We start from the raw sequence: 13,990 nt of genomic DNA, 5'->3' as shown, positions 1-13,990 counted from the left end.
CTCCATACTTTATGCTGACATTAGTTATTCAACCATATATTACTTATATAATTGTAAAACCTTTTCACATATTATGATAAATGATTCATTTTCTTCTTAGGCTGCTTACATTGTGAAGGGATTATTGATATGAATCTTTAGAAAGTGCTTTGGCTGAAAGCTTTTCCACTTCTGTGATAATTATCCACACAACATGAATCAGTGGTTGACGAAATGATTGAGAGTCTCTGCCCTTTTGACCACATTCAACTTAGAAGATGCTACATTTATAGATGCTTCTTTGGATCAACAAAATCCACTGCCAAATATTGATCTTTTGTATATCACCTTGTTTCACAGCTTAATACTCGACCAGGGAATAAAAATCTGGTTACATTAAATATCTACGGCTTTAACAATTTATAAGTGAAGCTTCATTTTATCAGCATATGTATTTGCTGATTTTATTTTCTTTTGCAATATTGATGCGTGCAGAGTACAGATTAAATAAACTCTATACCTTTTTCTGTGAGCTCTGTCCATTAATTAGCCCTTTACATAAATATGTGTATGACTCCCTCTTTTGTCACACATTTCTTTCTTACTGATCTCCTGTGGTTTGCATTTTCTATCAGCTGTCATTTCTCTTGCTAACATGCAAATAGCAACCCTTTTCAATCTAACATATGTAATTATTGCTGGTTTGTGGAAGCTAATCTCATTAAAATCCTTGCTAGGAATGGATCAGTAACAGAAATTTAATAAACCGGGCACATTGAACGTTCAGCTGACTGAACTTAGCAAGAATAATCTTTTTTTTAAAAAATAATTTATATAATATACAGTGGCATCTCAATAAATAAGAATTTCATCAAAAAAGTTTGTTTCATTAAAAAAGGAAATGTTACATATATTTATAACACAAACAGCGACATGTTTCAAATCTTAATTCAGCCTTACGTCCGTCTGAAAATTTGTTACATAAGACCAATAATTAAAAAAAAGAAACAAAACTATTTGCTGAAAAGTTTGCCCATGAAATATACATTTTATGCAGTCAGTATTTAGTCGAGGCTCATTTTGCTTAAATTACTGCATCAGCGTTGCGTGGCACTGAGGCAGTCAGTCTGTGGCACTGCTGAGGAGTTGAGGAACCCGGGCAGCGCCATTAGTCGCCGTTGTTGGAGTTGATGTTTCTCATCTTCCTCCTGACAGAACCACAAATATTCTCTGCAGGATTCAGGTCAAAACAGTTTGATGGTCAATCAGGCACAGCGACTCCATAATCATTAAATCAGATACTGATACCTTTGGCAGTGCAGACAGGAGCCAAGTCCTGCTGAAAATTTTAATCAGGATCCTTAGAAAGCTTGTTAGCAGGACTGAAATAACAAATTTTGCTGCATGACAAATGTCCCAATAATTTATCGCAACAAACAATAATATTGCTTCAAGTAATATGTCAATAAAGGCATAATAATAATAATGCAGGTTAACACTAGAACTGGAAGATATCTTAAAAATCCAAATTGAAATGAAACAAGCAAAAACAAATAAAAAATAAGAAATGGAAAACTTACAACCAAAACCATAAATCATTCTGTCAACAAAATGACCCTTCAAAAATGATTAATGACCTGAATGGAAATTTTTGAGCTCATTTAAATTTTTCATGTGATTAATTGATAACTTGTGTTTTGTGACAGGCTTACTTGTTAGCCGAAGGAAGCATGAAGTGCAGTAAATTGTGCTGGTTGTTCCTTGTTATAAAACGGGTTGCAGTCGTCACTGACTGTGGAAATGTCACGTTTGATCTTAAACTATTTGGATTTTATTATTCTTTAGTCGCTCTGGTCTGCGGCCTAAATTTTCAAAAATTAACATTCAACTGAAAACCTGGCTTTTTACCATCTTTCCTAAAATTTTGATTATAATAATTCTAGGTTTCATTGCGTACTTTTTAACTGTCTTCTGGAGAAATATAAGATACAACATTACCAAAACATAAGTCTGCTTTGAGAATATATGTATTTTTAGTGGCTCCATCTTGTGTTCTCGTTTTCTGAAAAACTGTTTTTGCTTTTCAATAGCTGTAAATTATTGAAAGCCCCAAGTAAACGGATATTTGATTTATAATTTTAAGCAGAATTTTTTAAATGAATCAACTTTTCTGTGATATTCTGACATACTGAGATTCCCTTCTGGCACCAGTTCTTGCTTTGTTGTTTGTTGCTGCATAAACCGCTTTAGTTTGTGAAGGTTATGAATTTGTTTTGTTTTCCTAACAGCTGTAAGTACGTGCAAATAAACTGAAGTGGGATCCCGAGTGGTCTTCGCTCCTGTCTTTTCACACTTTCCTTCCCTCGCCTGCTGTCTCAGACTCAGCCTAACATGTGCCTGTCTGTGTTCATGTGTGCTGCGTCCAGGTACCAAGAGGAGTACAGTATGGACTCAACCAATGCTCAGTAAGTTTATGGCAGCATCATGCTTGCATGGCATGGATTGTGTCTGCAGTGAGAACTGGACTGCAGTTTACGTTGGGTTTAAAAATTATTCATAAATGTGACAGATTTTGCACTAAAGATGGAAATTTCTCATACCTTGCTACCTTTTCACCAGTCATATTGGTAATATTTTGGAGCACATAAAATAATTTGTATGTTATTATTTTACAGTACAAGGTGAAAAGGTAGCTTGAGTGTTTATCTGCGTATCTTCATGTATTGATTGAATGTGCACGCCAGTCTTTTCACACCCGGACTTCAATCACTTTTGGAAATTTGACAATCTCTAATGAAGCTATCAAAAAACACTTTCACTGTAAAATAAATGAAAGTATAAAATTAATGGGTTTTGTTTTGTTTAATGTTCCCACCTCTAAAACGTTCTGCTCAGCTGTTTTATAAAGGTATTAAAATATGAAAGTAAGTCACCAGATTTTACAGTTTCAATCCCCTTGGATGTTTTAACCTTTTTATTACGTTAGCAGATCAATCATGACGAACAGTTTGGCTTTTTAAGAGCACAGCGTTGAACTTTCATGCTTTCAAAATTTTAGTTTTTGCACAAACCCTTCAGGGTCCACAAGACAAACCAAACTGGAGGAAATTCTGATTTTTACTTTTTACATCCCAAAATCAATATTTCCCAAGGTTTTGCTCAAAATTTTTTTTTTTTTTTTTCATTTTCCAAAAATGTTACATTTTGACTTAGCCCATTATGCCATCAAGCTAATAAAGTTTTTCACTTATTATGGGGTTGTAATTAGTTTTAGCTTTGATATTAGAGTTAGTTTTTCAACTTATTGATCATGATAAATGTGTAAAAGCATCCAACAGGGTGATCACTTTTTGAAGGCACTGTTAAACAGACTATATTTCAACCTTATTTTGTATTATTATAGTGGATCCTGTTTGTAAGTTGCATCACCAATGTCATAACTGTGCAATAGTTGTTCCGCTTGTGCATGATATAAACATGTTAACAGATGAAAGGCGTCTTAACTGCTTTACTGTTGGATTTAACTGCTTTACTGTTGGATTTGTGTGCAGCTGCATGATTAGGAAAAAAAAATCAACTTTTGTCAAAACCAAGATATGTTGGGATTTACTTCTTTGTGAATCGATAGTAAAGACAGATAATGTGTAAACCCTTTAAATGTTTTCTAATCAGTTTGATTTAAATCCAATTAAAGACTATGAGAAGAATCAGAGCTTAACACTAATAAAATCAATAACTACTCTTTCTGATGTTATTTCAGTAAAGGCTACTTGGTTTAAAAAGCATACTAACAAATTAAGTGAAAATAAATTTCAAGTAATCAAATCCGTAAGTTTGATCAATTCTCTCTGAACTGGTTTGAACATAGATTTGAAGATTCAGTCTCTGAAGTCGCCTGCTTCCTGGAAAAGGAGCCCTCAAGAGGGACAGATCAACCAATCAGAGCCATACCTGGGTTAACGTGACAATTACATCTCGTTGTACAGCTAATCAAAGGGGTTGATAGGAAAATTTCTCATTTAGATGTCAGAGAGACTTTTACCATAAAAGATATGCTGTGACCTCCTTAATGGATATTTTCTGCTGCTTTTGCACCTTCTGCCCACATGCTGTTAAATATTTTCCAAAGTGGACATTTTTGGCTACTATTTATAGAGTACATGCCTGGATAGATAGATACTGAACATAGATGCAACCAGTTTGGCACACATGACAAAAGCTGTGTCTAGCTGGTGTTCTGCTAAATCAAAAGACTCTGAGATGTCTAGTGTCAGAGTCAAAGATTCAGGTTCTGCTCTAAATACTGGCACTTCATTTTGCACAAACTTTTGGACTAAGGCACCTTCTGATTCTCACACCTGTTGCTAGCTGCTCTGAAAGTAATTCACCTGTTGGTGATTACCCAATGGAGGCTTGTGAATATTCCTTAAAATAATCCAGATAATATATGCCCTTCAGCTTTGATAGATTTTTAAAATGGTTAGATTAAATGTTCATATTTTTACGATAAGGACAAAGTCGAATTTAAATACTACATGAGATTGTCTTGGCCTGAAAAATGTTTTTCTGAACTGACTCCAGCTCACGCTTCGTCTTTGTACTGGTTAAATCTCACATCGCCTCAGACAAACTCACACCTCAGTCACACGAATAGAAAGGCTAAAAATAAAAGCATCATCCTCATCTCAGCTCACAATCACGACAAGCGATGGTCTGCAGTTATCTCAGCCTTTTTATTTTGATGGGATGAGACACCTGTCTTCAGCAGTGGACTGTGTCTCTGCTGGATCATTATTAAACGCTCTGCATTATTATAAGAAATAAAACATCAGCACATTATGAGAAAAGTTTTGATGTTAGGTCTTGGCAGCAAATCTGCTGAGTTAAATACCTCATCTTTTGTTTCTGGGAGTGTTATTATTCATCGCTATTGGTGCTGAAACTTACATTAGCATCGGAGAGGATAAACTATACTATAGGTCAACATTCATTGCCTTGGCATTTGTTTCAACCTCTCTTTTTGTTTTAATTATCTTAATTGAAATGTAACCATGGAGAGCCTATTACATTTGGCTTAGTATAAAGTTAAGCACTAAAAACTGTTCTTTATTTCACAGCTGGAATTGTTTAATTCAAGGCAACACATCTCAGCTTGCAGGTTCAAGGAACAATGATTAACTGCATTGTGAAACACATTCAGGTGCTGGTAATTGTTTTCCTGATGGAGTAGTTTATCATTTGTTACACAACCTTGAAGTATTCTGTGCAGTAGCAGAAACGGTTTTGAAGCTGTCAAACACTTTTTTTTTACTTTTTTTATAATCTAAACAGATGACCATTTTATTTAGTTTTTTTAATTGCCAGAAGGATTTGAAAGCGGCGTTTAAATTGTTCTGACATTGCCCTTTGCGGTATCTGTTTCTAAACTTCCCTTCACACTCTATTAAAACAACCATAAATTATGCTTGACCTCCACGATCATTCAAATTTTGCAGGACTGTGGCTAATCAGTTGCCCTTTAGTGGAATAAATTTAAACTGGAACAAAATGTACTTCTCATTGGTACAGTCTGAAAAAATCATGCAGAAAAAATGTGAGGAAGAAAGTTATGGTGTGGCTGTGAAATTATATTTATTTGCTGTTCCTGATTGTCTTCCTAATCCCTCCAAATCGCTGAATGTGATACTGGACTTTCTCTTTGACAGCGTTTGCATTAGAACAGCACCTTGAAACACTCACAACTTGCCTACGCTGCTGACAGGCAACTAACCTATATGCATGATTTGGAGGTGTGTGCACTTCTTCCCATCTACCCATCATGACCCTGTTCTATGGGAAGCCAAGTGCATATCAACCTCAATTTGTAACAAGCCCGATTAAGGAGCTAGCTGTGCTTCTTGGTACTGAGATTGTGAGTTGTTTGCAGTTGCTGGATGAGCTCCTTTTGGTTGCAACTGCAGCAGCTGCTGGATGCAGTGAGCATTGCAGGTGTGCTGCAAATTGCGTTAAATTAACTTATTTGGAGTGCTGCCTGCCTGCCATGAGCATGATTGGGTTGTAGCTTTGGCATGACTTCAGCTTCAAGTTCTCTTATGACCAAACCATGCAGGTGCAGCTGGACCAGTGCTGCTAGCGTTTCCCGCCAAGCAGCATCCAGGAACTGGATGAGCTGCCACCTGGAAATGAACCATCAGTCACCAATCCCATTCCTCACCACAGACGTTTTCTTACTAGTCTAAAACACTCAAGGAATTCTTATGCTCAGTCTCATTCAACTCCAAAGGATCTTTGCAAAGACCACTCACATTCTGGCTGATTTGCAATGCCATGGTGCCCTATGTCCAATGAGAAGGGGGCATAAGGCATACGGTCAATGCGTAGGTTGTCATTTCTTATATGAATCTTAAGCGTGACTTAGGAGTATTGCTCTAATGACTTTTACAAAAACTTTTTTTTTACCTCAAGCTGTAAGAAAATATCACATATTTGTTATGACTCTTTCAATATAGATTCTCCTTTGTCCAGAATGAATAAGATATCTTTTTCAAATTGCTAATTCTTGTTTCCACTAAATGCATACTTATTACAGTAGTTTGGCTTTGTTTTATATATTTAGTTCTTTCTGTTGATGAAATCTTTAAATCAGCTGGTAAACACAGCAGGAGCTCTGCTCGTTTAACAAATCTTTTCATGATATTTTGGCCTCGTCAGTCTTTCTGCTACCCATAGCAGCTGTAAAATATATTTCATTTTCATAGACTGTATTTCAAGGTCCTTTCAGCCCAGCTTTGTCTTGAAGTCTTTTCAACTATTTTTGTGCAGTACAGACTATTGGACTTTACTCTTCAGCTCATTATAAAAGTTTTAGCTTCTCCTCAAAGGATGCAGCAAAGAGCAGCAACTTGTCTACTTAATATTCAAGTATTATATTTTTGGATCCCTGAAGCTTTTAGATCAGATACCTCTCAAAGTGATGATGCATGGGAAATCTTCTGTTTTCAACCATTTTTGTCTTGTAAGTGATGCATTGAAGCAAACCTGATACAAATATTGTTAAATAAATTACATTCAGGTTGTGTTTTCACATGTATCCTACTGAGAAAATTGTGTTTTTGTCTGTTTGCAGTTTCTGACACCAAAGGCTGAGTCTCATTGCAAACTGTAATCCAATTAGTTGTTTCTATCAAACAGCGAGCTGTTTTATATTTGTCATTGCCGTGAATTGTTTACCTTCATATAATGCTTTTAAACTTTAAGGTTCTAATGATTGGTTTAATGTGTTTTTTACATAGTCACTATCTAAAAGACTCCAAATCGATGATGAACATTTTGTACATGAAGGTGTGATTCAGCAACTGAAGGAGTTGTCTTGCAATTTGAAGTCTGTCGGTTCCATTCTAGTTTCCTGTCTGACGTTAATGTTCCCTTGGGCAAGGCATTTAACCCCCATACCTCTGGTCTAAACATGAGTTTGAATGGATGAATGTGTGTATAATGTAAAGTGCTCTGAATCCATTTGTATGAAGTTCTTTTTAAGTCGAACGGTGCACGTTTTCACTGACATGTCGACATGCAACAGAACTCGAGTTAAACTGGGACTCTTCCAGTTTATTGGAAAGTCGCCTAAACGTGTTACTCAATTTATACATGTGCAGAAAAATCTCAGCAGCCAGTGGTTTTGGGTATTTCAGCTGTTTGAGTGAGGTGAACTGGGGTCATGTAAATAAAATGCTTTCATCAGCGGCAGAAGAATCTCCACTATAATACTCGAGAAACTGTTCATTTTAATATAACCTTTAAGTTTCAAGTCGCTAATGCTGCTGCTCTCGAATTGGACAAATATTCTGTGTTGCACAAAGCACCTGGCAACTATCAGTGTTTTCTTGTCCTGCACCACACTGAATTAGACTGAGACTAACAGGTTGCTTCAGGCAAGGCTGCATTAACTGAAAATTGTTCTGTATTTTGTTTACATTTGCAACCTGTACTATCTTTCACATTAGAACTGGTACATCTCTTTCCAGTCGTTCTTCATTTCTCTAATCTGTTTTTAAATTATTTTTTAATAACATGTGACATTAACTTGCAAAATGGAGGCACATGCATATATTAAGATTCTGTGTGAACATCCTTGTCCATGCTTGGCATTGTTATAATTTAGTGAAGTGGGTGTTTCTTCAGCCTGCTGCAGATGCTGTGCGACTTCTGAAATGTGCACCCAGCTCCTGTTTATGTTAGACAGTGTGGCTGGTGTCCCTACATGGCAAGTGATGGTTTGCAGATTTTAGATTTGCTGCCGAAAATACGGTGAGTACTTAAATGGTGTTGCTGTGGTTCTTTTAGCTGCGACTCGTCGTCTCATTATATTTGTTGCCTTAATCAGAAGTGCAGTACTTGTAAACACAATGAAAGGCACTGTGCTCGGAGGGTGTTTTGTCATTGTGTTCTAGTACCTATTATGTGAACAAATACACCCACGCTGAGGTCTGTCTGTTTGATTTCAACTCGTTTCCTTTTACTTAGGTTCTGAAAATCTGAAACAAGGTTTGAAATTTGAAAAGTTTCTCTCTTTTTTTTGCAGAAATTGCACACCAACGTTGCTGAAGTAAATGTTTTTGCTAAATTGTAAATCAGTACTCTTTAACTTAAACTCAGATAAACACCAATAATATTGTACGGATCTTGCAGTTCTTCTACATGTTGTGATAAACATTAGTGAGTATCTCAGATTTACCAGTTTTACTGTACAATGGTTCCTTTAATCAAATTCAAATCAAAATTGCCTAATTTGACTGAAACTGACTTTAAATTAGTCATTTTAACTAGGAACTAACAATGAAGGCATCATTGAAACATGCGTCACAACACAAAGTCTAATCAATTCAATGGTATACGGTTCATTCAATGCACATAAAAATACTTTCAGTCATCATGAACTCAGTTTAAATTTTTTATTATTCAAACAATTACTTTTAGTAAAGAAATCATTTTGTTCTGTGTTTTTATGCAGAGGTCAGTCTATGAAACCAGGAAGCTCTACTACTGCAGGACTCACTAATTGACTGGTTCAGTGATAAATAATTTTCTTTAACAATTAGATCAAACTCAGAAACAGCAACAAATAGGATACCAAGGCACTTTACAAGACAAACGGATTAATCCATATACAAATATGCAGAAATATTTAATCTAGTCAGTTTCCTTTATGTTGATGCAATATAATTATATAGGTAAATTTAGATTCAATGAAATAAAAACTAAATAATTACACAATGCAATCAAAGGCAATTGATTGTACTTGGCCATGAAAACACTTAATTTATTGAGAAGGAAATGTCTCATCATGACCAAGCATGTAGAGATAAACAAACATTTTCCTTTAAACATGGAAAAACTCTCCAGCAGAACCAGGCACAGTATGAGCCACCATGTTTGCGCCCAACTTAAGGTTGAAAAAAACAAAAAACAAAAAAAGAAAACTTATATTTGGATATATTTCTGTTTTGGGGAAAATATATTTTTAAAAGTTTAGAGTTGATGTTGTTAAACTGTGTGAACATGCAAATATATAAAAAACGTTCTGAAAAGCTTGTTAGTAACTCACTTCACACTGCATGATGCAATAGATGCTGCCGGCTTGTATAACTTCTTGCTTCTGCATCAGAATTGTGCCACAAGCAATCGACAGATATCAGATGGAAATAAAGAAGGCAAAAATACAAAGTTTGTATCAGAATAAGATCCTGATGTTGCTCCATATTTATCAAAGATCGTCTTTGGTTGTTAAAATGCTAAATCGAGTGTCAGTGATTGCAAAAGAAAAGTCAAAAATATTCCCTCCATTTCTTTCACAGTAAACATTTTCAATCAATGAAGTTTATTTGTGTAACATATTTTAGCAACAAGGCAGTTTGAAGTGCCTTAGACCATAAATATGTAAAAAATAAAAATTCATAGAATCAACACACAGTCGCCAATTGAGAAACCAAACATTACGTTTTGTCGAGTTCCCTCATCAAAATGATCGAAACACATCAAATGTTTTCCATTTATTATGATTCTAAATGTGGGTTTTTAGTTTGGGTTTTTACAACTGAAGTTTGCACCATGTGAATCTGGTTTTTGATTGGTTGTAGCTTTCAGCTTGACTCCTTTAATTACATTTCTTCTTGATTCTCTGATCTGGAATCAATCTGCTATCAGCTGCAGCTCAGATACTAACTACTGCAGGAAGCCACCTAAAAAAGAACAGTTCTAACTTTATACTCTCATAATAATAGGGGAAACGTGAAAGACTATGACATAAATGATGTTTCTCTGAATCCTTTCCGTGTGAATTGCAGGTGTTTACTTCATTCTGTGCACTGCAGTAATCCAAATAACACTGTCAGAACTGCTTTATATTGATGTCATGCTTATGTAGGCTTGCTGGGTAAACACAAACCCTGCCTCTCAGTTGACAGAAATATTAATAAAAGGATCTTGCCTGGCATAATGCATCATATAAATTTGTTTGCATTTATAGAATTCATAGTAATTGGAGTTAGAAGGGGTTTCTAGGCAAAAGTAGTTGCTTTCTGCATTCATCTCTTTTCATTTTCTAATTGCGAGAGCATAACACAGATAGGGGCATTTCCTGCAGTCGGTTGTCTCTATGGCAATGAATCTGGATGAAGGGGGAGGGGAAAAGCTCGCATCATGTCTCATTATTTCTTGAATTCTCTATTCACACACACATGCTGGGCTCCTTCCATAATAATTAGCCAGTTGCTTGATATTAAAGTCGCTGTCTTTTTTTTCTGCCCTGTTTTCATCTTCTCATACAATGTAGACGGCTCCAAGAAGGCGCTTTGTGGCCATTATTACTTCCCCTCTGTACTCATTAGTGACAACAAGCTCCCTGCCTGAAAGAAACGAACAATAGGGCTGCTTCATCCCTGCAATCATCTAACCTGCCCACAGTTCTCTGGCTACGTCACCAGGCCTCCTTCTTAGTGATTGTTTAATTAAGATCCCCCACACCTGAGTCTCTTAAAATACATAGAGTATCTTAATACATAAAGTATGTGGAAGGTTGACTGTTTCATTCCTCAAAGCTTGATGTGCAGCTGAGGATTTTTAATTATTAATTCAAACTTTTCTGTGTGAGCTTTATGAGCGAGGTTGTTGTGTTTTCATTTATTTATGTCCTGAAACTAGTCTGGATCACAAAGAGAGTGAAAGTGCCGATACATTTTATGTGATACAATTGGATTGTATAAGCACGCATTAATTATTCTGGGCAAATTGGTGTAATTAAACCTTGTTTGGAGATTTATGCTCAAGCTTCACGGGGTGAACTGACGTTTCAGTGAAGAAATCTAAAACCATTACCTGACTTTAAACTCAATAAGCATCATGTCTTTAGATTAAACATGTACATCAAGGTAAGTACATTGTGATTAGAGTGTTGTGTGGCAAAATGGATCAATATTTATACTTTAGCATCCATTAGAAAGGAGGAGTAATGTAATATACTCACATCACAGATGTTTAAACTGAGATGTTACACAGGCTTACACTGGGATTTTTGAAAACATGACGCATTATCATCATTAAAATGCATCATAAATGTAAGAAGCAAGAAGCAATTCTGCTAGCAACTCCAAATAAGCCATGTTTTATTCAGTAGATGAATACAAGCAGTGAGATGTCCAAATAGCAGGGAGATATTGGGCAGCTGCATTTTCCTTTACTACAGATGTGACATCATTAACCTGTCACATCTGTAATTTTTCTCTGTAACAATTTCTAACAAAGCTTGTGTACCACCTGTTCAGCAAGTACCACAATTATACAGCACACTAAAGCAAATACATTGTATGTGGGTGGAGGGACAGCTTGCATATTTATGAGTTTGTCACAGTTTTTTGTTTCTAAATCCTTATGCACAACATATAGTTATCTTCATTTATGGGGTGGATTGTTTGTGCATGGAGTCCACAGGCTCTGCTGTGCATGTTTTAACTCGGGTCTGATTGTTTCTCTTCCTGCAGGGTGCAGGTTGAGTTTTATGTGAATGAAAACACCTTCAAGGAGAGACTGAAGCTTTTCTTCATCAAAAACCAAAGGTCAAGTAAGTAGCAAACAGGAAGCATCAGCCACTCTTTTCTAATTGTGTAATGAAAATGGTATGATCGTTGCTGCCTGATGATAATGAACACATAACAGCATCAGAAGGAAACTGAACTCAGCAATCCTGATCAGGTTACTGTTTCTGTTAGGGTATTGGTTTTAAATTTTCTGTCTTGTTTATTTGTTGTCTTGACTGTGCTTTTTGTGGCCTGATGCACAAATTATGGTCCATATACTAAGAGGGATCTGAACTGCAGTGTTTCTCTTATTAGAGCGCTGACTGACTCTGCTTCAGTATCTGCTAAAATAACCTCACATCAACACTTTGCTGTCTTGTCTCTGCAACTTATTCATTTGCATCTAGTTGTGAAAATATGCACAGCAAAAAGCCTCCAGCAAGACAAGCTATTGACATATCTTCTTCTCTGCTGAAGTTTTTCAAACTTGCTTTTGTCTGTAAGCCACCAAAGTTTTAAAAAGACACAACAGAGTCCTAGAACAGATCTCCTCCAGGCCAATGACCTTTTGTTTGTTTTTAAACTGTTCAGACACTGATGCAGACTTCATCCATCTGGACAGATTTATCAGCTGTTGCTGAGGTTGATTGAAATGTTTATTGCAGCTAGCGCCATCCCATGGATAACATGTACATCTGCACCAGGTTGCAGCTTTACACAGACCAGGCTATGTTAGTGTTGTGTGAATGTTCTCATACTTTCCTCTACGAACAGCAGAGATTGCTGCAAAGTCTGCTGAAGGTAAATGTAAGGCAGTGTATCATCAGTCAGGACAAGATGTTTGTTTTTGCTGCTCCACAGGCCTAAGAATCCGTTTGTTCAACTTTGCATTGAAGATTCTCACGTGTGCCCTCTACATTCTGAGAGTCAGCTTGGATAATCCCACAGAAAACAACAGTATCAATGGGTGAGCTTCACTTTCAGCAGTTCCTGCTGCGCATTTTAATTTTACTCGGTTTAAGAAAACAATACAGACCTCAATAATGCATTTTCATTTCTTTATATGAGGTTGTTACATATTTATGATAAATCATTTGTAAACTAAAACAGTAGTTTTGCTATTTGACTTGGAGACATGATGACATTTTGTTTTGTGTGTTTAATTTAAGCTGAACACACAGACCAGGTACTAGCATGCATGCTGGTTAATTCAGTCACAGATAAACAAATACAAGCATGAATGTTCACTCCAGTGATTTTTCATTATAATAATTCCATAAAGAATCAATTTCTGGTGAGGAAAAAAAGTTTATCTTAAAATAAGTAAAATATTACCCCTGAGAAGCTGATTACCTTCAGTAATGTAATTCAGTAAGTGTTATATATATTCATTAAACAGGGTGAAAAATACAAGTTAGTAAATTGAAAATTATTTTACAAAATATCTGACAGTGGAATAAAATATTAATTATCTAATGTGTGAAGCTCAAAATCTTCTGTTGTGCCAGAATTACCTCCCAAGCTGTTTCTCAGCTCTTATTTTGGTTGTAATCTGTTTAACTTATAAATATTTTATTAATATACATAAATATGAGATAATTTTCTCATAAATGTGTCTGCTCCTGAGTTTATTTACCTACTTTGATGCTGTTGTTGTTTTTTTTTTTATGTAATTTTTGCAGTACAACTTGCCGAAACAGCAGTTCACTGAATTCTTCCGAGGCACCTGAAATCAAATGGTATGTTTAATGTGAAAAGCCATTTATTGATCTCTGTGTGTTCAATTGTTTCTCAGTTGAGAAGAACTTTGAGAGAAATTTTTTTTTTTTTTTTGCAGGAACCTAATTTTCTGGGTGAACAGACTCCAGCCTGTGTGGGCAATACAGGTGATGCTGTTGGCAATTCTGGGGCATAAATCGAATTGCTCTCCATGAGCTGAA

General features: G+C 35.9%; 1 protein-coding gene across 22 annotated transcripts in view; it reads left to right on the top strand.

The window, feature by feature from the left end:
* kcnt1b (potassium sodium-activated channel subfamily T member 1b) overlaps window positions 1–13,990 on the top strand; it is a 77,201-nt gene that overhangs the window by 31,077 nt on the left and 32,134 nt on the right. For 17 of the 22 annotated variants that reach the window (XM_055039101.1, XM_055039092.1, XM_055039085.1 and 14 more), the window contains 5 exons: window positions 2,406–2,444; window positions 12,015–12,094; window positions 12,912–13,017; window positions 13,733–13,789; window positions 13,888–13,936. In XM_055039101.1, coding sequence (XP_054895076.1) covers window positions 2,406–2,444; window positions 12,015–12,094; window positions 12,912–13,017; window positions 13,733–13,789; window positions 13,888–13,936 — 331 coding nt within the window. The remainder of the gene's footprint in view (window positions 1–2,405; window positions 2,445–12,014; window positions 12,095–12,911; window positions 13,018–13,732; window positions 13,790–13,887; window positions 13,937–13,990) is intronic. The other 5 variants (XM_055039103.1, XM_055039087.1, XM_055039105.1 and 2 more) reach the window with 1 other exon arrangement.

This window comes from Poeciliopsis prolifica, unplaced genomic scaffold (genome assembly GCF_027474105.1).
Source record: "Poeciliopsis prolifica strain line A6 unplaced genomic scaffold, Auburn_PproV2 SCAFFOLD014, whole genome shotgun sequence".
Classification (NCBI taxonomy): domain Eukaryota; kingdom Metazoa; phylum Chordata; class Actinopteri; order Cyprinodontiformes; family Poeciliidae; genus Poeciliopsis; species Poeciliopsis prolifica.
Note: the sequence above shows the minus strand (reverse complement) of the source record. Positions and strands in the feature narration are given on the sequence as shown.